The 27,994-nt window shown below is 31.9% G+C and overlaps 1 protein-coding gene and 1 long non-coding RNA gene across 2 annotated transcripts in view; one reads left to right on the forward strand and one right to left on the reverse strand.

The window, feature by feature from the left end:
• The window catches only part of cyst (rho guanine nucleotide exchange factor 18 cysts), a 218,426-nt gene that overhangs the window by 110,455 nt on the left and 79,977 nt on the right, over positions 1-27,994 (reverse strand). Inside the window, 3 exon segments of the mRNA XM_067275154.1 lie at positions 3,150-3,232; positions 15,172-15,306; positions 25,231-25,323. Coding sequence (XP_067131255.1) covers positions 3,150-3,232; positions 15,172-15,306; positions 25,231-25,323 — 311 coding nt within the window.
• On the forward strand, positions 3,022-27,991 carry LOC136979216 (uncharacterized). The gene is made up of 4 exons (XR_010881358.1): positions 3,022-3,254; positions 12,021-12,163; positions 15,196-15,278; positions 27,745-27,991. It is a non-coding gene; the product is annotated as an uncharacterized lncRNA (long non-coding RNA).

The raw sequence follows: 27,994 nt of genomic DNA on the forward strand, positions 1-27,994 counted from the left end.
CTAAACCGAAGTATCTCGGACGATGCGAATTCTGCACGCGCGACGATCTACGCGCCAGCCTGGACTGGAGAGTTCGAAAGTCGGGACGATCCGGTAATACGGCGTCTTACGCGGGTGATGCTAATTAGTAAGGGGCTACATCGAGGTTCCATCGGAGTTCCGCGCCTATTGTTCGGATGTTATAACAATTATCGCCGACACGCTTATTTTAATAAATCCGCGGGGGAAAAAAATACAAACAATAGGAACTGCCGACAGAATTTGCTTAATTTTATTAAAATGAAATTTGCGTAAACGTTTTGGAAAGGGCGGGTCTTCGGCTTCGCTGGCAAGTAAGACCTAGCAGTTTATTACTTATTCTATTTAGTTTGTTGAATAAATAAGCGAAAGTTAATTAAGCGCTGGTTTTCGCTAAAGAATAATTCGAAAACGTTTCGTAAAATACATCGACGCCGTTTCTCTCGGAAAGAAACGTTCCAACTCTTTTACTTAACAAAGAGGAGCAAAGTCGACATTCGTAATCGAAACTTTAGATTTATACCAAGGCATATTTTGAAATTCTATAGAAATATAAGCAGTCGAACCCCTTCGAAACGGCGCCACCCCGAAAAGCCGAAACTTTACCAGAGTGGCGATATTCGGAAGGACCACACTCGAGTCGGCGATTACCGCTCCACGTACTGTACTTCGATTTAGCGTCACACTAGATTCGGAGGCGAACGAACAGTGGCGCTAAATCGAAGTTCGACCGTAGACGGTTACGTTATTCGAGAAGAGTAAGTAACCGTTTCGAAGACGGAAACAAAGGAGAGACGACGTAAGTAGAAGGAACGACCCGGCGGTTAACGCTTCGATAATTAATTGCAGTCTACTCGACATTCGGTTTTATTTTACTTTTTCCGAGCAACCGAGAAAAAACTAATTACGAGATTAAAAAAAAGCGAAAACACAATTAAGGTAATTGTCGGAGTATCGAAAGGGGGAGATAATTCCTTTTCTCGCTCCTTTATACACGTAGAAACAAACCATGTTGAAATAGAGAAGGTAGAAAACAAAGAACCCGTCTGGTAAATACTAGAACGTTAAGGAATACCCACATTTTGGAATACGTTTTCAACGAAAAACGCTTTAAAGAACATACGAGAGAATAAACCAAGTTCTAAACGGTGCATTCTGTATACACTTGGATTGCCACTTCAGTTTTCTTCCATCCTCCCGAGCGTTCAAAAGACCATAAAAGCAAAATTTTCTGTAAAAACAGAAAGAGGAAATCGAGTCGTTTGTCCTCGTTACGGCGTTCGTTGCCCTACCGTCGCGGTTTCCATACACTCCAATAGGATTTTAGGGTTGGCGCCGAAAGTTCTCGAAGACGACGACTCGCACCGGGCACTTAACGCCGAACTAACAATTCTTCCCACCGGCGGATTTTTAGGATTTTGCCACTTTTCCAACGTTGGCGCGAAATTTTTTCGTTTTATCGCGCGCGATAAGTAATAAGTCAAACACGAATGAAGTAACGGAATTTATCCGACAGTCGGTGGTAAGCTTAGATGGCGAGAAAGACGGCCGAAACGAAATCGCCAGAAGCGCGAGATTACGACTTCACGCTTATTGGCTTCTCGCTATCGCGTTCCGTAGCTGTTTTATTTAATAATAAAGTAGCTTTCCTCTGGAAAAGAAAAGGCCAGAGAGGAGAATCGCTAACTCGAAACAATCTCGAACCTCCAATCGTTACTTTCCACCCAATTAAATCCCTAAAATTCTTTCGTCTTATTCCGGCGGTTCTCAAACCCGCGCGAGATCCCGGGCAGGAAGCGAAAAAGGTCGGAGGTTGGATTTGGTACAGACGTTAGCCTCTCCTTCCGTTTCTTTCCGAATAAGACGGCGCAATATCGAATAAACCGTAAGATAATTCTATTTTCTTTATACGGGTCGACCACGGCTAATCCGATATCTTCGGGAACAGTAGGAGGCCGGATTACCGAGAATGAAGTTAACCGTCTCATCCGTCTAAAATATCCCTTAAATCGGTACGAGTCAATCAATAGAGAAAAAGCAAAGATTAAACGAAAATTCTTGTGAAATTATCGTACATTTCGTCGTTACGGTACGCGTGGTCGAGTCCAGCAACCCCGAGCGTAGCGGGTCGACACCAGAAACTCGAAATTAGTGCCGGATTAGCCACGGTCGACGCAACAAAATACGTCCTTAAGAATAGTTTCCTGGGGACGAATTTTGCGTAGGAAGCGCCGGGAGTTTTTACGGATAAAGGAGCGCGTGTTTAAAGGGTGGAAGAGCCTTCCTCCCCCGCCAATTGATGGAATTAATAACGCGTCGGTCCGGCCGATTTTCCTCCGTTTTCTCCCCCGTGGCCAAACCACCCGGAAGGGAAACCGAATCAAATTCCGTTTTAACTCTTAACTTTCGATTTTACCAACGGAAAAATATCGGTGGAAACTTCCGCCAAAGAGCGCAAAAACGGGAGAAGGCGGAAAGGAAAATTCGGGAGCCGCGACGAGTTTCTGGGAAAAATTTCTCTCTTTCCGGAAAAGCCGGAAAGGAGAGCCCGAAAAGAATAAGAAATGCCCGAAATTTGAGGGAAAAAATTACGGCGGATGGGCCCGGGCGCGAATTTCTTCTCCGGGAGAGAAAAGTCGTTTTCCTTCCGATAATAATAAGGCGGAACCGAAGAGAACGCGGGATATAAGGAAGACCGAAGAGGGAAGAGGGCGTCCCCTCTCTCCGGGGAAGAACGGAGGAGATGGCCGGCGGGAGTCCCGGAAATGGAGGGGGCCCGGGGGCCCGCGGGCCGGGGAGGAAAGGGCGGGCGGCCACTCACCAGAACGTCCAGCATCCGGCGGGTGACGCTCCGACGGGACGGGGCGGATCCGGTCGACCGACGGCCGCTCATCTGGCTTCCCCGAGACGCCGGCGCGCACCGTCGACTGAGGAAGTCGGCGCGGGCCCGCCTTCCGCCGCTTCCGGCCGACGGCGGCCGCCGGCAGCGCCGCCTAGCGGCCCGTCCCGTCCTCCGCGCCGCCTCCTCCCCGCGCCCGCCGGGCCCTTCCCGGACCGGGCGCCCGGACAGACGGGAAACGTTAAATAGACGGCGCCGGCCGCACAGGAGAAAGAGAAGAGGAGAGACTCACCTGCAGCAGCATGTCGCGGGTGTCGAGTCGACGGAGTCTCTGGATGCCCTCGTGGATGTCGTGCAGGCGTCGCAGATTGTCCTCTGCAAAGACAAACGAATAAGGGTGAGTGTCGCCCGAGTTACCCGGCCGCGGCCCTGCCGGAGAAACGGGTCCCCGACAAAACGGAGGGACCCGTTTCTCCGGGAGGCCTCGGTTTTTCGTCCGCGTCCGAAGGGACTTTACAAATAATCGGAGACTAGGAAAGCGTATCGAACGGGGAAGAGACGGTGCCACGCGCGTGATTAGGAAGTCACCCGGGGTCTTACTCCTTTCCTTTTCCGTCGTCGTCCGAAATCCCCGCGGAAACACGGTTAAAAGACGTCTCTCCGCCCATTACCGTCTCTTGTAATCCCCGTTCTACAAACAGACCCACTTAAGGAGTAGTCCGAAAGTCGGTTAACCTGGATATATTTTACCCGGGTTAATCGACTTTTCCACCAGCCGTAATTCCAATCCGCTATTTTACTTCGTTCGGATGACTTTTTAGTCATGTGGTATCAATCCGACACGCGTAATACGCGATAATCGACGGTATAAAACGAAACTTTTACAACTTGTCGATCGACTGTTAGCGATTTCACCTAATTTACGATACGGACTTGATATTTTCTCTAATTATTCGCATCGTTGGAGTTTTCATTTCCGTAAAGCGTTTACCCGGGTTTCTGTCTAATGCCGTATAATTTTTCTGTAAAAACACCATTTTTATACGTCACGTATCGACGTGGACGTTAAAATGTTCTAGAGGAGAAATGCCGTAAATAAAACCGTGTATCGAGTCTGGAACCCATGCGACGACGTGTCGGAAACGAGACCAGATGACAGATATTGCATATAAATATGTATAACGAATAGGGAAGAGAAAACCGTTTCTCCACCTTTCTCCACACCGGGAAATAATTAGCAAGAAATAGCGTAAAAACGGTTCTCCCAGTCGAAAATACACCCAATGATCGTTCGATTCCAAAGATATTTATGTAAGGAACGGTAAGGCGCTAGGTTTTTCATTCTGGGTGAGGGGAGGAACATTGTCCGCACACTTTATCGTTCAACGAAATAATTTTTTTAAATTTAGCGGTCGATTTTCGGAAAGACGTACGCGTAAAAAAGCTTCAGCCGAGACTGTAATTACTTGGCCGATCATCCATTCGCATTTCGAAAAATCCTCTAATAATAAAATATATGCTCTCCACCAAAAATTAGTAGTGGCTTGCCCCCGTACATCACACTTTTCCTTTAACAGTAGAGCTGTGCCGGTCATCTATCTGACACCTTTCGGGGGAGGATATTTTTGAATGGAACTCGCGTGACTTCCGGTTTGTACCGGAAGTTCGTATATAGTTAATCGGTACCTCCTGCCCGAGGTTTCCATATCTGGTCTGGTCTTTCGTCTTTCTAACTCCGTTCTCGAGATTAAGGAAAAACAGTGGGAATTTATAGGTGTATATTTTTTTCAAATTGCAGCCCAATGATCAGCGTAGATAAACTGGAATAAATGATTTTGGAGTGGGAGGGCGGGTGATTAAAGAGATTTTAGGGTGGACCCGCATCCACCCTCGTCTCATCTTAATGCGTATACCGATGATTCTTTTAATCGTTTAATATCTGTAACAAAATTTTAAAAATTTCCTGTATCGACCATCAATTTTAATGCATTCTCTGTCATTTGACTTTAACTGCGCAAAGGTGCGGGGCATCGTCGTCGTAAATACTCAAGGATTAGATTAATAACGACTCATTCAGGCTCCATCTTCCGACCGGTTTTCCTCTATCTCTTCTTCAAAAAGATGACTAATTTGGAATCTTTGCACTGTTCATAGAAACCAGAAGATAATCGATGTTTTAGGAATCGTAAGCTAGGGCTTTTCGTGCGAACAATAGTTAACGATAGTCGAATACAGATTAGGCGGAATTTTACATCAAACTCGGCTTCTGTTGTACTGTACAGTACGTAGCAAACAGGAAAGTTCGCCGGTATAAATGTACGTAAACGGCAAGTACGGTAGTACGTCTTTTTTTATGGTGTTAAAGCCGTCTACGAGCCGAAAAACTAAATAATATCGGTAGAATTAAGAGAAAATTTCTTAGTTTATTTATTTCTTTTTGGTACCAAACCCTACTCGGCGTATATCTATGGAAATTACAGCCGTTAAAGTTCCGTTTAAAACAAATCGAAACGCTACCGGAAAAGTGGAAATTCTCAAAACTAAGTACGCTACGGACAAAACTTAATTGCGCATATTTAACGGAGTGTAATTACTTTATCCTTGGCGTGAGACGTTAATAGGAACACAACCGATTAAATTTCACTTAGTTTCCAGTACAATATTCTTATTTCATTCCGGTTTATCAAATTCTAACTTCACTTTTTAAATTATAACAAACGTTCTACCGCCGGAAACGGCTACGTTTACAGGCGCAATTGGACGGACACGGGCCACACCTACCGGACATTTCAAAATAAATAACATCTTTCGCCGAAATTTCGTTATATACCTTCGAATTTCTTAGCCCCGGGTTTCCGGGCGCTAGAAAATAGAATTTCATCGAAATTTAAATACTTAATTGAAACGAAATCGCGCCCGGTTACTGATTTGTTCAGGAAAATTAAACAAAAAAAAAATCCTTTTCCTTCTACTTATAAAAAGTCCGTTTAATCGACTTAAAAGGAAGGAGACGAAACCAGAATTTAAAAGACTCGTCTATAGACACACTTCTTTTTTCCTTCTCTCTATTTAACAAATTGGCGTATATAAAAATGATGTTCTTTATCGGTAAACTTCGTGACTTTCCAAAGCATTTATAACGTTAATCAAAACGTAACATTTACTTTCTACTGGGTTAAAATCGCTTTAAACACATTCAATTAAGCGATTTAACGTTCCGTTTCGTTACCGCGCGCTTCCCCCCTCAATTATTATTATTATTAAAATCTGGAAAATCCTATTAACATTTTCATTAAATATTTTATTTGTTAATTCATAAAATAAGACGCATTTACCGGCATTTAACGTTTCTAGACGATAGTTTCTGTTCCGACAACGCATTAACCCGTTCCTTAATGGACGTGTTAAGCAAATATAGTATAACCAACTGCAAAAATCGAGTTATTAAATATTTCATGGCTTCCCAGCAAACGATTTCTAACAAAAATATTTCCTATTTGCATTTTCCTTCGAAATTAAAACTGTATTAATAATTTCGTCGACGTCGATATAAATACCGTATTTTCCGGAGCATAAGGCGCACTTTTTTCCCGAAAATGGGGAGCATCTTACCCGCCGGCCAATACGGTATTCAGAAAATGCCAGTGATTGTTAATCTAAAAATTCGAAAAATTTTCTCTGGTAAATCTCTAACTCGGACGGACGTAAATGTTTTTATATTAACGAACTGCAGGGTAGCAGTGGCGTAGCTAGGGGGATGCGGTAGGTGCGGTCCGCACCGGGCCCCGGGAAAACGATAGGCCCACGGGGGACCCAAAATCACGAAAAAAGACCCGAAAAATTTTTTCGGGGCCCACAAATCTGGTTCCACCGGGCCCGGAGAATCCTAGCTACGCCACTGCGGGGTCGGCCTATATAGAAACATTACCAAACGGCAGGGTATACTTCAGGTTTGGCTAAAATATACTCGCGATAAAACGGGACAATTTTAAACTCCTTAAATGAATAAACAAATAAGTAAGGTGTTTTTAACCAGGTTAAAAAAGCGCGCTTTAAAATTCTAAGGACGGCGGGAGGCGAAAAAAGGTGGACTGTTTGTTTGTTTTAGTTACGGCAAGGCAACACTTGGGCGATCTGCCTAGGGCAGTGGTTCTCAAAGCGGGTGCCGCAAGTACGCCACAAGGGTGCCGCAAAATTTTTAAATAATTAATTCCATTATTTTAAGTAATTTTAATTTAAAGTATTAATTTAAATAAATAATTAAAACAACTATAAAAAATGAATATTGGTTTTTTCTACTAATCTTGTTACGTCGCCACTCGTCTCAGTCACTCGGTAATTGGCTATACGTAAATACTAGAAATAAAAAACGAACTAGTTACTAGTTGTCTGTTCTTCTGTTCCTGCAGCGAGTAGAAGTGCGATATAAATGCGTTGAATGCAGTAAGTAGTTGTTTTTATTATTGTTATATGTTCAGACAATAACGAAAAAGCATTATATACAAATATTTTTCTTCTTTACAGCAAGAAAAAATAAATTATTAACTTGTAATTAAATTTTATAATAAAATATCGAAGTTAATTATGTCGTTCAATATTATGAATAATTTTTTCATTAAAAAAAGAAAACGTAAAGATTTTAATGATCAAGAAGTGGTTACTGGTAGTAAAGCTAAGGAATCAATTAGCACTAGTAAATCATCAAAAATTGAGAGCTCATTTTATCACCTTTATAATAATAACTTTTGTTTTGAATGTTTTTGTGTTGTTTGTAAACAAGCTTACTTACTTTAAAAACTTTTATTTTTTTCAAAGACTTTTCATCCTTCATATCTTTACTAACCATAAAAAAGGAAAATAATAATAATAATAATAATAAGAGTGCCGTGAATTTTGTTTAATAATTTCAGTGTGCCACCAGACAAAAAAGTTTGAGAAACACTGGCCTAGGGGGATGCCTTCCGGGAGGTCTTTTAAAGGGTAACTGGCCCCTATTTAGGCGTTACGGACGACGTGCAGAAAACCCGGGAAAATCCACGTATTATTGATATTATCTTCCGAGGTTGGCGCTACCATCCTCCAGTGACTAACGTCGGCACGTGTATCTGACACCAATTGTTCTGTGTACAGTACGTAACACTTTTAGGGGGTTGCGATTCTGTTTTCTCTCGTTCCGGACTTATTTTCGCAGTCGTAAGTTTTACACCTGTCAAATATTTCTTTTTGAATTCATAAATTTCGTAAAGTTTAATCATTTAAGTTTCTTATCGTTCTTCGTTGTGGTATTTTTAGTACGGCTCTCCTTTAAGCCCGAACTGCGCCCGTTCTACTCGTTTCTGCAAACGTAAACTTTGCTTCTGCCATTCAATTTATTATAAAATTATTTTATTTTCAACTAAAATTATTGAAAATGTATCTATATTAAGTATCCGGGTTTACAGTAGTAACTGAATGTGTTTTACCACAATGACTAGATTACCAATGGATGCGGAATGATAAAAAGTCACCACTCCCAATAAGACTTTCTCGGGGTCAAATTCTAACACTTCGAATAATTGATTAAATGTGTTTTACTCGATACTTTTATTAAAGTCGTCGATTCTTTTGCCGATCTTTTTTTTTTGAAGGTTGCAGTTTTCTCGCAGCTTTAATTGAACGTAACAATTTTTCTTTTCTTCCCCTTTTTAATCCAGTTTAGTGTAAATAATCAGCTAAGCTTAGTGCTGCGAACAAAAGTCCTTGAATCGGTTTACTTTTCTTCCGCGTGATATTGAAGATGATCTTATAAAGCTCTTTAATATCAAGACTATGGAAACAATGCGTTGTTTGATCCGCATCTTTGCAATGGTATGGATAAGAGAACAAAACAAAAGAATCGCTTCCCAAAATTGCACGACATCAAATAAAAGTTATCACTTTTAATAACAATTCTCTACCCTTTCGGATATTTCCCCCGAAAGATCAAATTTTTATCTTCGTAAATTGATTAAAAATGAATAATACTTTAATAAAAGTCTAAATGAAAAATCCAGACTTTAATAAAAAATATTATCGATTTTTTTAAAGAATTAACACCATTTTTCTTTCATAAAAGTAATGTCACTATTCGCAAGAAAGAAGAAAATAATTAACAGATTTTATTCTAGTAATATTTTAAATACCAAAATATTCCAAGAAATAATGTGAAAAAATTACATTAGAAACATATAGCAGTGTTAAAAACAAAAATGTCAGCCTAATTTAATTGGAATCTATATCAACCTCTGTTCTTTATACAATAATTTAATTATTTTGTTTTAAATTAATTTTAACATTATTTCAACTCTCTTTATTTTTTTAGTTTTCATGTATATTTTTTGTTCATTTGAAAATTTCAAAACTTGATTCTGTAGATTTCTAAAGAGACAATTTCTCAATTACCAGTATAATTCTTATAAGAAAATGTTTAGATGAAAAAAACAAATATAAAGTGATATGCTACACTAGACCCGTGTTTCTGTGGTAACTTGCAAGTTCTTTCAAAACAAATCAACCGTTCAAACAAATTAACATTTCCTATGAATTTCTTATCTTTGATTCAAAAAATACTACTTGGTTTAAATAATCTGTAGCTTAAAAAAATTTACTACATTCCTTTCAATTATTACAGAAAACAGAAAAAATCCTCAGAAGTCTCCAACTACCAGACAACGTTTTATATCATACTTTATTGCATTATGAGGTCTACCGACGGAACAACGACGATAAGTCGATGATTTTAAATTATTTTTGCCTCGGACTGTGGGCATTAAAGTCGTCGTTCTTTGTATTATCTATCTAACTCATAATCCAATCTGAAATAAAATGACAACTGTATTACCATTAATATGAGGAGGCACTTCTATATTGGAAAAAAATTCCTGTTCAATAAATTATTAAGAAGTGAAAGTAAACTTGTCATTTTTTAATATGCTAATACATTACAATGAGTGAGAAAAACTGGAATCGATTCCTGTGTTTACTTTTACATTTGTTTATAGAATGCTTATGATCCTATTGATCCTAATTTATGACCAAGTTGTCAGTTTGTCTTGAAATATTCCCAAACAAAATTCTTAAATAATATACAAGTAAAAGTAAACAACTTTTAAATAAAATTACATTTTCAATGACATTTTTAAATTTTCAAAAATGAATTTTTCCACTATTTCCACAATACATATATTTATCACTATTATCTTAAGATATTGTTTTAATACTGATTTATATATGTGGGTTGAATTCAGATAAATTGTAAACTGTAGAGATTATTTACATAAAATGGGTTGTTAAATAAAGAGGGGGAAAATACAATCTTTTACATAAAAACTTTCCTTGAATTTCCATGAAAATACTTGTACTTGCTGCATTTGATTGGAAAGTTTCTTCACCCACTATATTCAACAATTTTCCACTTTGTTTCTACTTATTTCATCCTTACAAATTGTCTTATCAAAAAAATATTCAAACAGTTAGTCTGTATCTAAATTCGTATGTCCATTTTTCAACAGCAAAAGTAAAACTTATGCTAATGTAATCATATCCAAGATGACATAAACATTATATGGGAATACGTCTTTGATAACAAGGTACAAACATAATGTCTTCTTTTTTCTTTTTACTTAAAAACCAAATAAAATTACAAAACTAAATGTACAGTTTTTCTATATAGTAACATTTCAGACATGATACAATTGTTATCAACTATTATTCAATCGGGAATGTTTTCTTGTTGAGTATTTTACTAGGCTCTATTTATATTAGACAAATAGGATTTGGTAGAACAACCGATTAATAAATTTAGAATGAATTTAAATGAGACATTTTTACTATCCAAGTCTTTCTCTGTACCCATTTCTATCATAGACTATGTATTCTAGAGATAACTAATATATATATAATTAGGGTCACAAACAGTCTGGAATTTCCTGATCTGTATAAAATTTCAGTTATTTTTTAAAAATTGTTTGAAAATGCTATGAAAAATGGACAAGTTGTTTTTTGTTTCTTTTTAAATTGTCCCTTTATCCTCGTGAAAAATTTGTACTACTAACTGTAATCCAAATTATTTTCATTCCCATTAATTTGCTTTTTTTATATTTTTGTCTCTTTCCACTTTGTGGACACTAAAAGTCTGTTTTAATCGTACCCATTGCCACCAAACCCGCAATGGCAATAGCGGGGTGGCGAGGGTTGAGGTTCGACGTTTCCGGAACAGACCGTCCGTGAAAAATTCCCGGGGTTTTCGATCTGTTTGGATTTGCTTTTTAGATCCCAGACGGAAGCCCGAGACCTTAACCGCTTTGGCCGTTCGGCTTTCCGACATCGTCGCCGTAATTATAAAGAGAAGAAGGAAATGTTCCAAAGATTGTAGGTTTTCTTTTGCTTGTCACTTTTTTTCAAGTTTGGGTTTATTTTTTCCTATCGCATTTGAAATTTTTTATTCTGAAAGTTGGCAACCTTATATATAATAGTACCTTATTTATATATATTATTAAAATCTACAAAAATTAACAAGGATGATCCTGATTATTTATTTTACGATTTTAAAATTACATTTTTATGTTTTTGTACAGAAGAATAATTAAATAAATATCTAGTTTTAAAAATATGTTCATAGACTTTTATTCTTGTTTCAGAATAAATAAGAGATCACCTGTAGCTTCTAGCTATCACAGTTTAATAAAATAAAAATATCTTAATTTTGAGTTTTGAAATTATTTATTACTAATTTATAATATTATGTAAAAAATAAAAGCACAATTAGAAGTTGTCTATTCGGTACGGTTTAGAAAATTCTTTGCCGAGTTGGAACGATTCGTCTCAAAATGATTCTTAAAGAACACAATTATCTTTTATTTATTCGCGTGTAATTTATTTACTTTTTTATTTAAGATATTTATTTTTAATCTATGTTATTTATTTATTAACTTCCATTCACTTCAGTCGATAAGACTGAAGTGAATGGAAGTTATAAAAATACACAAATCATCTAAATAATCATTAAGACGTATATGGTATATCGATTTTAATTTGACGATCTACGCACAACATCCGAGGTGTAATAATTACATTTTGATCACATTGATTCTTATAAATATTAGTAATTATTATTATTATTAATAAATTCTAAATAAGTTTGCAGATATATTTTCAATCTAAGAAATAGAATGGAATATTAATACGATGGCGTGAATTCATTATTAAATGAATCTCTCGGCAAATCGACTTATGATGGAAATTTACTAAAAAAAATACAAAATCAAAACATGATTCCTAAGCTTAAAAGTAAGTAGATACATTATTATGATTTTTTTAATATAAGATATTTTGATTACTTTTTTTGAACTGATGAATAACAAAATGTTAATAGGTTTACAGAAACCTTCATAAAAATAATTGTATATATTCTACATAATTTTTAAATTTTTCAAATGAACTAGACATTTAAAACTTCTCATAATGCATTTACTTTCTATTTTAGCATTCTATTTCCTTCAGTAAAAAATTACAATTATTTTTTTCCTCAAAATAATTTAACTTTGTAATCCTTTTTCTCTTTCAAACTTGTTTTTACTATAAAAATAGATCTTGAAATCATTTCTTGATAAAATTACTTCTATAATAATGAACCTGGTTTTACTATCAGATGTCTTTACTTCTTTCCAATGCATTTTCTTATATAATAATAGATACAAAATTCTCTTTTGTATTTTTTCTCTATTCCAATTTTGGTTATTCCCAATTTCAAATACATCCTTAAGTTTGTTCCTTTATTAGTTTTTTTAAGATATTTTCCTTTTGACTTACTGTATTTTCGAGATGTTGTAAACCCCCCCCACTTATAAAGCAGATTCTATGGAAATAATGAAGATGAATGCTCTTGACCAGAAATTGAATGATTTTATAAAAACATTTTTCATGCTATCTTGAAATTATCTGAAAAGGGTGAATCAAAAAACCACAATCTTTTGTATAAAATTTGCTATTCCTTTTCTTGATATTTGAGTTAACTCTCTTCACTTATATAATGAAACTAACATCTTATATTAATCTTCCTATCATACTCCGCATTATCTTATTTAACATTGATTTTTGTGAAAATAATTGCTTTCTTTCTTCCATACATCAATAACCTTAATAAATCAATCCCATTCATACCCACATTATTCTTCTAACTTTTACATTTATTTTTAGTCTCTTATATAAGAAATTCAAATTCATCTAAATTTCTCTGATTCTTTACATTTTTTTCTCTCCGTTATCAAGAATTATTATTATAATATTATGCTCAAATTGTAACTTTGTAACAAAATCTGGAATTTTGAAGTACAGATCATTACAGATCATAGGTTTGTACATCATTATAATTCCTATCGTGTAGCTGTCCTTTGAAATTACAATTGGCATGAGATAAAATTACGATTAAAGCAAAATTTACGGAGATCAGCCCTTTATAATGACAATTACAGTAGAGAGTCGTTAATCGGAACACTGGTAAACGGAATCGCCGGTAATCGGCACAATTTTCAGTCGGACTGTGTCGTGCCGAATCGAACGTTTTTGATACTAAATTTACTTCTAAAGTATAATTTTCATGTTTTTATATTCTTCAATGTATTATTTTGTTTGTACAAAATAAAGAAATAATTTTTAACGATACCATAGCCTCGATTATTATTATAAAAATTTTCGTTAGGCTTAAAATCGACAAAAATTCAACACGAAGCGACACGCAACGGAGAAAAATTTGAACGTCGGACAGGTTAATATATTTATTCGTACATAATGGGTAATCGGAACAAATGACTAATCTCCAATTGATTCCGATTTTCGACTCTCTACTGTATAATGGCAAGTATTGAAAGCACTTTATCATTCCAATTCTATTAAAAAAAAAAAAGAGAGAGAGATGTGATAAAATTGTGTCCAATCATAATCACTGAGAATGGTTTATTGTAATGAAGAACTTTCCTAAAACTCTATAACAAAACTAAGCAACTTTAAGAAAAAATCACAAATGAAATAAAAATATCATTAAACAATGTTTAACATTTCAGTAATTTACTTAATTTCAAGAAATTTTAAAATAAAGAAAAATAATTTTTTAAACAAAAACACTGGTCTCCTTATGAAATATCTGTAGTTAATAAATATGAAAATATGTAGAAATGTAGTAATAAATTGATAAAAACTAAAAAATTAAAAAAACAATTGAGACTGAAGACTTTGCCTTATTAATCTGTTGTCAAGCAAAATTTAAATATGGTATATGAAATATAATTCTGTAAGCAAACATTTGAAATCTGATCTCAAACAAGATTGTTTTAATTACAACATATATTAAAATGACTGTTCACACCTTAAATCTGTAATTTAAAAAAAAACCTTTTTGAAACCAAATTTTAAACATTTTTTCTCCAAAATCAAGTAAAATTATCTGCAATTTGAACATAAAAGCTAAAAAATTTTTAAATGGATATTATAAAATTGTATTTTCCTGCCTATTAATTAAAATTCATTTCAGTTAAAGCCAAGATTTTCGAACATACTTATGCAAATTATTATAATTTCTGTTTACTCCTTGTGTTATTTATTTCAGAAGATCATTAAAGAAATATTGAAGACTTTTTATAACAAAATAAAAAAATTAATTGATTTTTAAATTGAATCCAAATGAGAAATATTATTCACGGAAGTGTCTCTAAATCGGCGGATTTTCACGGGACGAAAATAAAATAACAATATGAAAGTATTGCCTTCTAATTCTGTTTATGTGTTTTTTTGTTTTGTTGCATAACTTTATTATTTATTGAATTGAAATATATCCTATTAGGAAATTATCTTGAATGCTTTTGATTTCTATTTAAATTTAAACAAAAAGAAAAAAAAAATACTTATTGCAAAAAGATGAGGGAAAAAAATGCTTAATTTTGGAAAAAAATAAAATTTTATTCAGAAATATTTTTGTTCTTTTATAAGATCATCATCGTTGGCTGTGAAATTTATCGAGTGTCTTAGAATAAATACGTTCAAAACAGAGAACAACTTTAAAACTAATGATGTTCTTATAAAAGAACAAAAACGTTTCAGGATAAAATTTACTTTCATTTCTATAATTAAGCCCTTTTTTCTCATCTTTTTGAATGTGGTACCAAGTTCGAGTATTATTTTTGATGATATTTATTTGCTTTTAATGCATTTTAAAAATTCTCTTAAACACTATTCAATGTGAACAAACTATGTGGAGAATACTTACACAATATTTCAAAAATTAAAAAGAAAAACAAACCTACCTAATACGATACTTTTTCTTTTAGGAGGCGAATGCGAGGTCGTGCCGACGGTCGGAATTATCTTTGGACAATGATAACTTTTTATGGATTGAAAATTTTCCAAAATGGTTGGTATTTGACTTTTTTGTTCTATTTCTAAAAATAAATAACAATTAGCATATTTTATCATATTGTATAAAAAGCATTCTTGTATAGTTAATGATCTAAATGCAAAACATAAAAAAGTTATTGCTGAATTTTAGTTTATGGTATATACTTAATAAAACTTTTTAACATGTACTGTACTTTTATAAATACTTAAAGAAACTAAGTAACTTTTCTATTTTATTCAGCTGAAATAAACTTATGATTCTAATTAAGAAGAAAACAATGCTTGTTCTTTTCAAACTTAAATGAAGTAAGTAAACTTTCAATATATTATTTGCATATTTAACCTTATAACTTCAACTATATACAGAAGCCCTTAACTTTCAAAAATTACTTAAATGCTAATATTTTTGACATACTTTATACCATTCTTGAGCCATCGTGTAGGAAATAGATTAGGATTATCTGTAATTCTGTTCTATTTCCTATGTGCCATGTTCCTAGGTGAAAAATTAGCAGTTAGGTAGTATTTTTTTCGGCGCTGTGAAGTCGAAGTCGGAATCGTGGAGTTTTGGTATTTTAGTTGGAGTCGGAGTCGTCAAAAATCCCCCGACTCCTTTTTACTTTCCCAACTTGTTATGTATATAAAAACAAAAAGTATTTGAATCGTATCACATTTGACTCTCCGAGATTTTTGCAAATCTATACATTTGGAGATCTCTCGAACCCAAAAATGTCAAATAAAGGGAAAAATTCGTGCATATGTTGGCGTCTAATTTGTTTAATTTCTTCATTCTGTTCTGAACTATTAAACAATATCTCAGAATGAGTATAGTTTAAGAAACAAAATTTGGCACAGTAGCATGTGTATAAAGGGCATTAATGCTATTAAATTTTGGTTCTTTATTAAAGGTCGACAGGGTAGAGACATAGAAGAGGTCACGTGTCATATCTCCGGTGTGGTCGGACTTAAAGAATATTTTACTTGTTATTAGCATTCACAATCTTAATACATCATAAGAATGTACACTAAGAAGGGATGTTTCGAAATTCCTCTCATGGGGGAAGAGAAAGAGGGTTAAGAATTACCCCGAAGAACTCCGTTTCTACCGTACTATTTTAGATGCGGTATTTTGCGTTTTTGTGAAAAATCGAACATACTTTTAGACCCATCTAAAAATTCTCTAATTAGTCTCAGAACAGAGAGGACCTAATTCTTGCACCCAGTGAAAACGAGTAAAATCGGCTATAATCTAAATATCTTAATCTTCGTTATCGTTACTTTTTGCGTGAGCAACATCTGGCTAATCTGCTAATTTTTTTATTTTTTATTTTTTTTTTATAAAACTCGTTTCTACCCTCGAAATTAAGCTTGAGTTCTAATATGAGAACAGACAGAAAAGGAAATCTTATAAAATTTGAAGATGATATTTATTATGCACTGGAAAAAATAAATCACATTGACCACTCTTCAAGTTTGGATGTTAAAATGGCAATACTGCACTATCCAGACATTATACAAATACAACATTGATTGCCACGGCATTGTCACCAACCAAGTTTCGGTAGAGCATTTATTTTCTGCTCTTAAAATTATTAAATATGATTTAAGAGCTTCGGTGAATGTTGACTTAATAGAAGTGATTTTTTTTTGTAAGAAGTAATTCAGTTTTTAACAGAAATGAAAAATAATAAATTAATCAACATGGCAAAATAAGAAACCTCAATATATTCACTCACCACACCGGTTAGTTTAAAAACAGTACTCACATCCAAAACCAATAGCCAGTGCGAAAATTTCCAAAATAAGCCTGACGAAGATCCCAGAAGGGGAATCGAAAATGTTTGCTTTTTGGAAGTTTTCGCACTGGTTATTGGTTTTGGATGTGAGTACTGTTTATAAGAAATCTCTTTTTTACCAGTCTAAATGTTATATTTCTCATTCTTGACTTAGTTTAATGTATCTGCATACTTATATATTATGCAATACACTCGTATATTATGTACTGTACAACATTTTTATTAAACTAATTTGTTTGTATAAGAATGTATTTACTATTTTTATTCATACACGCTTACCAAATACCAATGCCATCATCAAACGAGTCAATAAATGTGAACTTATATATTCGGTAGATGTGTCAAATTTTAATGTTTAATTAATTTTTTAAAATCGTTTTATTTTGTATTTTTTTAAAAAAATAATCAGAATCGTCGTCATTATCACTTTCCCGGCTGTTATACGGTATAGGCCTATAACGAAGGAGAAGAATGACAATCGGTCAAAAAATGACTTTCTCAGAATTTTACTCTTTTAAACTCGAGAAGCCTCGAAACGTAGTGAAGTGCAAATGGATGTTAGAATGTGTACCGACCGATTTAGTTCGACCATTTTCAAGCTTAATAACTCCCGTGTTAAACCATCCGACTCCGATTCAAAATCGTACCTCTCGTACAGTCTAACATTCGTACATACAGGAAAAAAACCGAATCTTTTGCATATCTCGACATTTCGAGGTGCCGAGTGCAAAAATGCAAAAATTTGGTGGGATCATTTTTTGAACGATGGCTACACTTTTCCTCTGTTATATATAACAACAGAAAAGTAAAAATTATCGTATTGACTCATTACTTAGAGGAATATTTTAGCTTTGGAATAAAAAAGTTTCTACATTCTATCTTTATTAGAACTATATTTATTGATGCTAATATTCTGAGGTCACGCGATGACATCAGAATTTTCGGGCCTACTTTGTTAACGAGTCCACCCTCGGTCGGAGTCGTGTAAAAATCTACCGACTCCACAGTCTTGATTTTTTTGTAAATTTTAGACTTATAAAAATAAATTAATTAAAAATTTACATGCTTAAATGAGTTTATAACTTTTTATTAAGAAACTTAAATAATTAACATTCTTATTCTATTAGTAAACATCAATGCATTTGCTTCACATCAATGCACAATGTAAATGTCAATGCATTCACTTCTTAAAAAAGAAATCACAAATATTAATTATTAGCATATTTGTTGTAGATTTAAATTAATATTTGCATAATTAAATACATTTGCATAACCAAAAACATGAAATAAAATAATAAATAATAAATTTTTTTAATTTGAAAGAATATTTAAGTAGTTAATCAGGATATTTAACCATTTACTCTTTAAAGATTTTTTAAAATATAATTAAAGATATTTTTAAATGTACTTTAATTACAATAATAATCATTAAATTGAATTTTCAATTAGAAACAGAAATAAATAATGAAATACAACTGTAATTAGAAATAAATACAAAGTAAAATTTAATTAGCATTAAATAATTTAGTCTGAGTTTCTCCAAGCTTACACTAGAGAATGCTGATTTCTATTCTATCACACAAATGTTAACTAAATATAAAAACTTTGATTTTAATGTATTGCAGCTTGCATGATACTGATTTAGAATTTTTCAAAGAGCTCAATAAAACCCAATACTTTTTGAATTATTTATAAAAAAGAAAACATAAATGAAAATATATTCATATTAAACATAATTTTCACGAGAAAGATTTATCTCGAAAATTTAGTTTCAGGTTTAGAAATTTATTAAATATATAAATATTAAATATTTGTTCCTAACTTAAATAAATTGAAAAGAACAAATAAATAAATATATAAATCAAATTAAATTCAAGATAAATAAAATAATTTATAAATTCAATCATTCATATCTAAAGATTGAAGATGAATAGATCAAACTTTCCTTAATATTCTTTACAGCTACTTTACTTTTGGATTCTCTTAAACATAATACTTTAATATCCTTAAACCACTTTTCATAAGCCAAATAAATTCTTTAGATTTTGGTAATGTATTAGTAATTTTTGGCAAGCAAAGGCTAGATTGATCAGCTTCCAGAAAATAGCTTGTGTAAATACTGTAATGCCAGTTTCCCACTGGTTTCAGTTTCAGTAATGAATCCTTAACTTTCTTAGAGAAAAGCTTTTAAAGTATTTTAATATTTTTTTGCATTTCCTTTTATTATTTTAGTAAAAGTGAATGGAAATTAGAAAATAGAAAGTGCCAAAAGCAATCATAATGAACATAGATCTTATAAACTTAATACTATTGGAGAAAATAATGGTGATAATTAGGAATGCCGAGTGCCGAAGCTTTAGGGTGGTGAAAATTAAACATACATTGAACTTAAGCTGGTCAACTAAATCTTCAATTATGATGGAGAAGAACAAAATTAAAGAATGAGCAAAACATTGGAAATATTACATCCATTATCATCGGTAAAATAGGAAGGCAACAGAGATAAAGGAAAGATCTGTAAAATTATGGATTAAAGATCTACATTAAAAAACATTCCTGTAAGTCTTTCAATAATTCAACTTAATGCTTTCACTTTATATGAAGCTTTCATGAGATTTCATCAAACAAAGATTGATATAATTAAGTTAATAGAAGGGTGGAAGAAAAGAACAGAAGAGTCAATTTAATATTATATATTATTAAATTGATGGGAGTGTCTGTTAATACAGATAAAAACTTCGTTACAATTATTGACAACAAAAGATTATTCTGCTTGTCAGATTTTATGTTGATGAAACAGAGCTGTTTTGGAAGAAGATATCTACACAAACCTATTCGGAAAAAATGCGAAGGATGCGTTTGGCTACAAAATTTTTACATCGTTGCATTACTACTTGATAGAAATGTAACAGCTGACTTTAAACTTAAAAATCATGTTAGTTTGTCTTTTGGGATCCTGTAACTTTGAGGTAGAGAACCAAGAGGAGAGGTAAGAGAAAGCAGCCAGTCATCTGAAAATCAAACTAAAATGTCTGGATTACAGAAAAACTTTTCAAAATCAGTTTTGTCTTTTTGTTTATTCCAGTAGGTAAACAATGTTTTGGCATGAACAATTTAGCATTCAAAGCATTCTACTTTATGACACTGTTTCTGGACATCTGCAATTATTATGGTTATAGATCTCTGTTCAAAAATTAAAGTTGTTTCTATCTTGAAATATTTCAAGTGATATTTTGATAATAGATCACACAATCAAAGCCATCTTCAAGCAATACTACTTCAGGAAAATAATTGAGCTAGTTGTCAACATAACTGACAAGATAATGGATTCACCCTAAATATTCTGGAAAAGCTTCAACATCTAGAATTCCATAAAATTGCAGAATATTCAGCTAAGATAAGGGAATTAACAATGAATGTTTGTCAGAATAAATTGTGCACAAATTTAGTACAAAATTTTAAAGATTTTGAGAAAAATTCTAAAACTGCTACTGCAAAAAAACTGTTGAGCTCATGACTAAATGGACTCAGAATCCCACTGAGAATGCAAATGAATTGATTGTCGTGAAAGAAGATAGAGTATTACTTGATGATGATGATGATGATGATTATCAATATAACATTACAAGAACTTTGACACTAAAGAAAATAACTGAAGCTTTTACCCATCTTAAGCAATGCTTAAACATCCTGAAAAAATATGATCCAAATGCACAGAGAAGTTCACAGATTTGTAGAGCTGCAGAAAAAGCCAATATTCTGTATGAAAAACATTCTGTAATAATTACAATGTTTTTTGTGCTAAATATTGGGCAGTATCGATAAAGGATAGTAATTATGTTTAATAAATGTCAACTCAATTTTCAATGCTTATGGAGACAGAGAATTTTGTCTTTGGGTAGTATGTTTCTCAAAACTGTAATACAGACAGATTTGCCTTGATTGAACAAACTTGCAACTTACTGGTGACCTTGGTTCAACAAATTGCAATAGAATTGCAGAAAATCTAATCTGTTAGATATTTTTCTTGTTGTTGATCACTGAACCAATCAATGATGAAATCAGACACACGTTAGATCACATTGGTTCTTACCACATTTGAGAGAGATGAATGCTGTTTGTTGCACATGTTCACAGTCAGAATGATTTGAAAGTTGTAATCCAGCACATCATGTAAATATCTGAATTGAAATATCTGACAGATCTTGTAGACAAATTTCTGGGTGTGAAAAAATGTTAGTACTAGTCATATCTTGTAAACCAGCCTTAAAAATGGGTTAAACACTTCAGCCCACCAAACTGATCAGACTGACTCTGCATCAAGTTTCCATAGCAACATATCCTTAATCCACCAATGGGTAACACCAAGAACAAACTTTTCTTTTATACAACATTTTTGTAAGAATGTGATTGACTGTAAGATCAATCTCTGCTACTAAATAACTCAGCTCCATTGCCAATCAAACTCAAGGCAATGTCCAATGGATCTAATTGGCAAATTCTTAATATTTGTTAGTAGATACCCCTGCTTTGTTCATCTGCAATTCAATATATTCCACTATGAAAGAATTTTCACCATTGGCAATCCTTTAATATGGGAGAGCATTATTGCCCTTTGGCTTCTACTAGTTTCTCATGACATTCTTTTGAAGTAAATCCATCTTTAATGGCAACTTTTAGGTAGCTTTTCCACTCTAAACAAGATGGCATTCTCAGAGTGAAACATTTGGACTGTTTTTGACAGTTGTCTCAGTTGATATCATCATCATGGCATTGCTATTGTATGCATCGATTTCAAATTTATATCAAAAATTTTGTAATGTAATGTAGTTAATTTGTGTGTTTTTTCTTCTAAAAACCTCTTACAGTCTTAGAAAAACAGTTGCCATGATTTATCAAATGATCTTCATACAAATATAAACAACCAATAACCCAATTATTTGATAAATGCCAAACAAATACTGATATTATATTGGGCTATGATGTGGCTACTATTAATAATTACATACTAAGTAATTTTGCCTATCTATATTTAAATTATTAACAGTTCTGGAGGCAAAGAGAAGAGAGACAGAGGTCAACACATCTTTATGGTAAGTAGGAGTTGTGGGTTCAAGTTCTGCTCCAGGCAGATTCTTTTCTTCCAGAACTTTCTAAGTTGAATATTAATTAATTAATTTGTTTATTTATCTTAATTACAATTGGAAAAGTCTGAGTAAGACAAAAGATTTCCAATGCTGCAAAACAATAAACCACATGTCAATAAAATAAACAACAAATAAAAAAAGCTAAAAATGCATTTAAAAAAAATTAGTGCACTCTAAAGTTATAAAGAATTCTTTTGCAAATATTTTTAGAATGAGTAAAGTTTTTGTAAAGTATACTTTTTGAAGTTTATCATATTTTCAGAAATGCAATAAAAAATGATTTTTGAGAAATGGACAATCTAAAAACAGGAGTAAAAATACACGAAGGTTTACGAAGATTATATTGAGGAGTTTTCAGCTGAAGCCAATTGGAATGTATTAAACTGTTGATATATTTAAAATATAAAAGCCAATTGAAGTAGTATTCAAAAAATGGACTCACTCGAACCTTTAACCGGTGCGTAATATGATTAATGTTAAAAATCGAACATTTTCCTAAGAAAACGTTTGATTTTTAACATTAATCATATTACGCACCGGTTAAAGGTTCGAGTGAGTCCATTTTTTGTCATATACACCCCAGTGTGCGATTACAATTCGAAATATTATTCGTTCTGTAAAAGAAGGTAGCCCCGGTCCGGACCTGGTGATGTTCGGATGATTAGTAAATGACAGATGACATAGTCGATTTAAAATCAAATATATTTTATTTTGTCTGGCAGTATATTCTGGCATTTAATGACCCTCATATTTGTATCATATTTTATTGTAATAGTAATTTAAATATATAGCATTTTCTGTTGCAACTAATACTAATGTAGTTTTATCATACAGTCAAATCTTGGCAATTATTAATATAATGATAAATCCCTTCATAGCAGTAAGAAATATAGTTCCATATACAATTTGTATTAGCTTAACATAAAATTCTTCAAATTGAAAAATATCCTCTACTGCGATAAATCTGTTCAGTGATACATTCCTTTTTTTTACTAAACTCGTCAAATATAGAGTATTTTCCTTTCTCTACAATGACGATAATGCAATAAACTAAATTTTAATTAACTTTTAATTTATTACTTATTTTTCAAATCAAAATGTGGTACTCTCTCAAACAAATGTTAAGTGCAATCAGTAGGCATCAACACAGATGAAAAATTAATTATCATTATTTGCTTTTTTTAACATTTGAGTGAAATTTTTGATAACATTTAACACTAAACAATAAAGGAATCCAGTTTTAACATTTCTAGAGCAGTTTAACACATTTTTTTTTTTTTGGCTCAAATCTATCATTTCAAGTTTTTCAAAAAATTATAAACTTTAGTAACATATTCATTACAGTCAAAACAACAAAATTTGAAAGAACCAGAGCTCCATAAGGAGAAGTAATTGTAAGAAAGCCTGTTTTTACATTTTTAGAATTAGTATAATTTGCAATGCTAAGACATCTCTATATAATTTCTGGGGACTTTATGTTAAATGAGTTTAATGTAAATAAAGTTCAATTAGAAAGTGTACAAAGGTGTCTTAGTATTGCAAATTACACTTATTAAAATAATTAAAAATAGCATTCTCTTAAGAAATTATATTTCAGAATTAGTTTATTTTTAGTTTTACTTAGTTCATTTGGATATAGCAATAGAAAGAAATAAAATTAATAAATCATGCTGATGGATAATTTAATACATTTATGCAACTTTCTATGTATTATCATCTGGAATGAATAGCAAATTTAACATAATACTCTAAAAAATATGTATATGTATAATATTAAAGATACAACAGCCATTTTCTAACCTTGATGAGAATTCTAAATAAATTTTAGATTTCATCTCATTATGTTCAATTAAACCTTTGTTCATATAAGATAATTATACCGTATGTGAGCAAAAGTTTATTTTGTCCTATCTTTAGTAAGGTCTGATAATTCTTCCAGAGTCAATCAACAAGTTTACAATTCCATCCATCCAACTTACTTGCTGTCTGCTTTTTTTGTCCAAACTTTTCTTAGCATAATTGTTTTTCTAATCAACTGTCTGTACAAATTATATCTCAGCAAAGAAATTGCTATGATAAAACTTTTTGTTGTAAATTATTTTTGGTAAGCAAATTAGATTTGATTTTGTACCAAATTATTACACTAAACTATAATTAAAACCAAATTATTGACTCTTCTTTAGACAATGCTCATTTTCACTTTTTGTTCCAAAGTTCAAAGATGTTACTTGATTATTACAGTATTCTTTGAGAACTAGAACCTTAAAACTTCCAGAATTTAGTTTTTGGCACGAACAAACGTACCTGGTTAATTTAGTTAGCCGTCGTCGAGTTCTAACTGCATTAACTATCAAATCAATATTCTAGAAGTTGATAGTAATGTAGTTAGAACCTGACGATGGCTAATATTCTAATGTTGAATCTGAAAGGTTTAGTTTCCTAAGTTACTCTCTTACTTTATCCATTTTTTTTTTTTTTTAACTGAAAAAAAAATCTTTATTCTGACAATTCTTTCAATAAAAATAATTTTATTCCTAGAACTATCTCTTTAATTCTCTAATAAATAGTTACTATTTCCATTTTGAAGTCCAAAAGAATGTATTATTTCCATAGTTTACCCATCAACATCAATCAGTATCAGAATAAAACATGGCATAACTTTTGTCTTCTTAATATTTAGCATTAAAGCATATTTTGTATTTTCTATTTTACTGTATTTTGACAAATTCATTTAAGTCTACAAAACACAAAACATGCTTTAAGTCTTAAAATTTTAATATTACTGAAATTTGAATACTATTTCTAGTTAAGCTGCTAAAATATTTTAATTTATGAATGTATATTCCAATTTATGTAAACAATTGGACTTGTATTTACAGTAATGTTGGTTTTGTAGAAAACAAAATGATTATAGTTTTCTAACTACAGTATATAGAAATATAGTTCAAATTTATATATATTCTAACTGTATATAGCCAAATACTAACTAAGAAAACAATTAATTATTCAAAACTTAATTACTTACCAGTTTGGTTGTTATTTGGCTTCAATATTCTAGACATTTCGACTCTGTTTCTTTTATTTGACATTAATCTTTCTAATTCTGCAATATCATAATCTGCAAAATGCATTTATAAAAAAATTTGTAGATATTGTAGATATCTTGTAACTATTAAATAAGTACAATTATTAAAGTAATTCAAATACAAAAATACTGTTTTATCATATAAGAAAAAAAGCTTAAATTATATTACTAATCAAACAAAACCAGGTTCCTTATTGTGCTATAACCTGGTTCATTAAATATAAAAATAATACATTATTTGGATTAATTATTAAATTTAATACAAGATAATAACTTAATTGCCTTTTTAAATTGCATAATACTTGTATATTTAATAGCCAAGTTAAAGCCTAACAATGAATCTAGTTTTATCATTTGATTTGTAATACTAATTTATTTTTTCACATCTGTACTATTTATAAAATCTCTTATTAAGACAGAAAAATTTCTCTTTTTACAATGAATATATACTTTACAATGCATAAAACATTATTTTGAATATTAAAAGTAAAAATTAAACTGTGAACACATAATAAAAATTTATACTTCATGTTACAAGAACCAAAACTGACAGAAAGTACTATTAAACAATATCTTGAAAGTTTTATCTGTCAGCTGAAAATGTACAAAAGAGTGAATTTGCCATATGAAAATCAATTTACAGGTATTGAAGTATTATGTACAAAAAAGTGAGTTGTCTAGAATTTGAGGACCATCTGAAAATTAGAATTTAATATAAAAATTTAAACTTCGTAGAAATCTATATACGGTAGAGCATCGATTATCCGACCCCCGATCGACCGTCGCGTCGGTTAACCGATCGCGTTCTAGTCGGCAAATTCAAATGTCCGCTAGTGATGCGGCACTACAATATTTGGCTATGTCTTGGCTACTTTAATATTATTTTTGTTAAATGTTTGCCTGCTTTAGCTGGCAACACTGGCTCGACCACGACGGGGAGGCCAGTATTTAAATCGGGCTTAATTTTATTTAACGACCCTATCCAATTGCTGTTTTTAAAACGTGTGAGAGATTTAGCGGCAAAAAAAACGAGTGTCGGCTGTGAAGCAAAAGAAAATTTTAGACTTCTTTTTCTAATGTATAGGCCTACTTTATGTAAAATATGTAACCCGAATATATATTTTTTTGTTTTATATTTTTCAATATACAGTACAGTACTGTATTTATTTTGTGCAAAATAAAAAAATAATTTTTAACGATACAATAGTGACAATTATTATTTTAAAAAATTTTTGTTAGGCTTAAACATCGATGAAAATTCAACACGAAGTAGGTTAATAGCAATATACTAACATACTAATTACATGGGACATACTAACATACTAATATACTACACTACTAATGTATTTTTTCATACTTTTTCGGTTATCTGTTTTTTCAGTTATCCGACCAACCCCAGTCCCCAATTGAGTCGGATAATCGATGCTCTACTGTAATACTTCTTTGAAATAATTCATTTATATCCAAAAAATTTTAATTAAGTTTCAAAAATACCCAAACATAAATAAACTACAATAAATATTGTTTGATATGTAAAAAATGAGATTTGATTGATAAACAAAATTTCCATTTTTATGAAATTAATTTGGGAAAAGATAGAATAACATGACCAGTTTTAAAAATTATTCACTTTAATCATATACATTCATTTTTCAATCTTACAATTTATAATCAACATTTAGAATGACACATTTTTCCAAACCTTCAATCCATTTTTATTCTTTGCATGATGAAATGTTTTGGCATTTTCTTAAATCAACTGCCATCCAAAGAAAATTCTGAACAACCAGAAGTCTAATGCTACTAAATCTAGACTGTAAAGAAAGCCTTTTAACTCAAGGTTTGTAAGCATTTTCACTGTTTTCTGATTGCAGTGTGGTCATCAGCAGACTTCTGGTTGTTCCTAAAATTAAAGAATGTGTCAAAAGATCAGTACTTTTCATTGGATGGCAAAGTTCAAGCTACTGTATGGAAGTTGATCAAAAAATAATCATGAGTTTTCTTGCACAGAAAGCAAAAGTGGAATGTTTAAAAAATATCTTTCTAAAATGGAGATTATGTTGAAAAATAAACAGGCATGATTACAAAAAATTATTTTTGCAACTTTTTAAAGCTGTTCGCATTATTCGAACTCTTCCCAAACTAATTTTATAAAAATGAAACCCTTATTTATCAATCAGTCCTCATATTATAAAAATAAACTTGAAACTGTGTGGAAATAATTAATGTGTACAAAGTATCCTAAATCGTTTTAAGTAGACATGTTTTCGTAAAACTTAGTGAATATTTTCTGTCCTATTTAAGTAGACTTCATTACAAAAAGATTTACTATTCCACATATAAATATAATCAATATTAAGTGTAATTAAATTATTTATATTTACTGTACATATTAAAATAGCCTTTCATTCAATCTTTCCTTTTATTAAATGTACAATCATGTTTTATTTTCAGAATTTCTAAAGATTTTGTTAGAAAACAATAAATAGAATTCTTCAAAAGCTGAAAATTCCACATATTTGGATTATAATGTCAAAATTTTAATAATTTCTGTATTGATATGACTTTTTTTCTTTTCTTATAGAAAATACTTTGTTATATTGAAAAACTTGTACATAAAAAGATGACTATTTTCAATAGTGCAGAATGTTCTTATAAAATTTCACAATTCTATTTAAAAATAAAAGTCAAAATATTTAAATAT

The sequence above is a fragment of the Centruroides vittatus genome, unplaced genomic scaffold, assembly GCF_030686945.1.
Source record: "Centruroides vittatus isolate TY-2023 unplaced genomic scaffold, ASM3068694v2 contig_596, whole genome shotgun sequence".
NCBI classification, from domain to species: Eukaryota; Metazoa; Arthropoda; class Arachnida; order Scorpiones; family Buthidae; genus Centruroides; species Centruroides vittatus.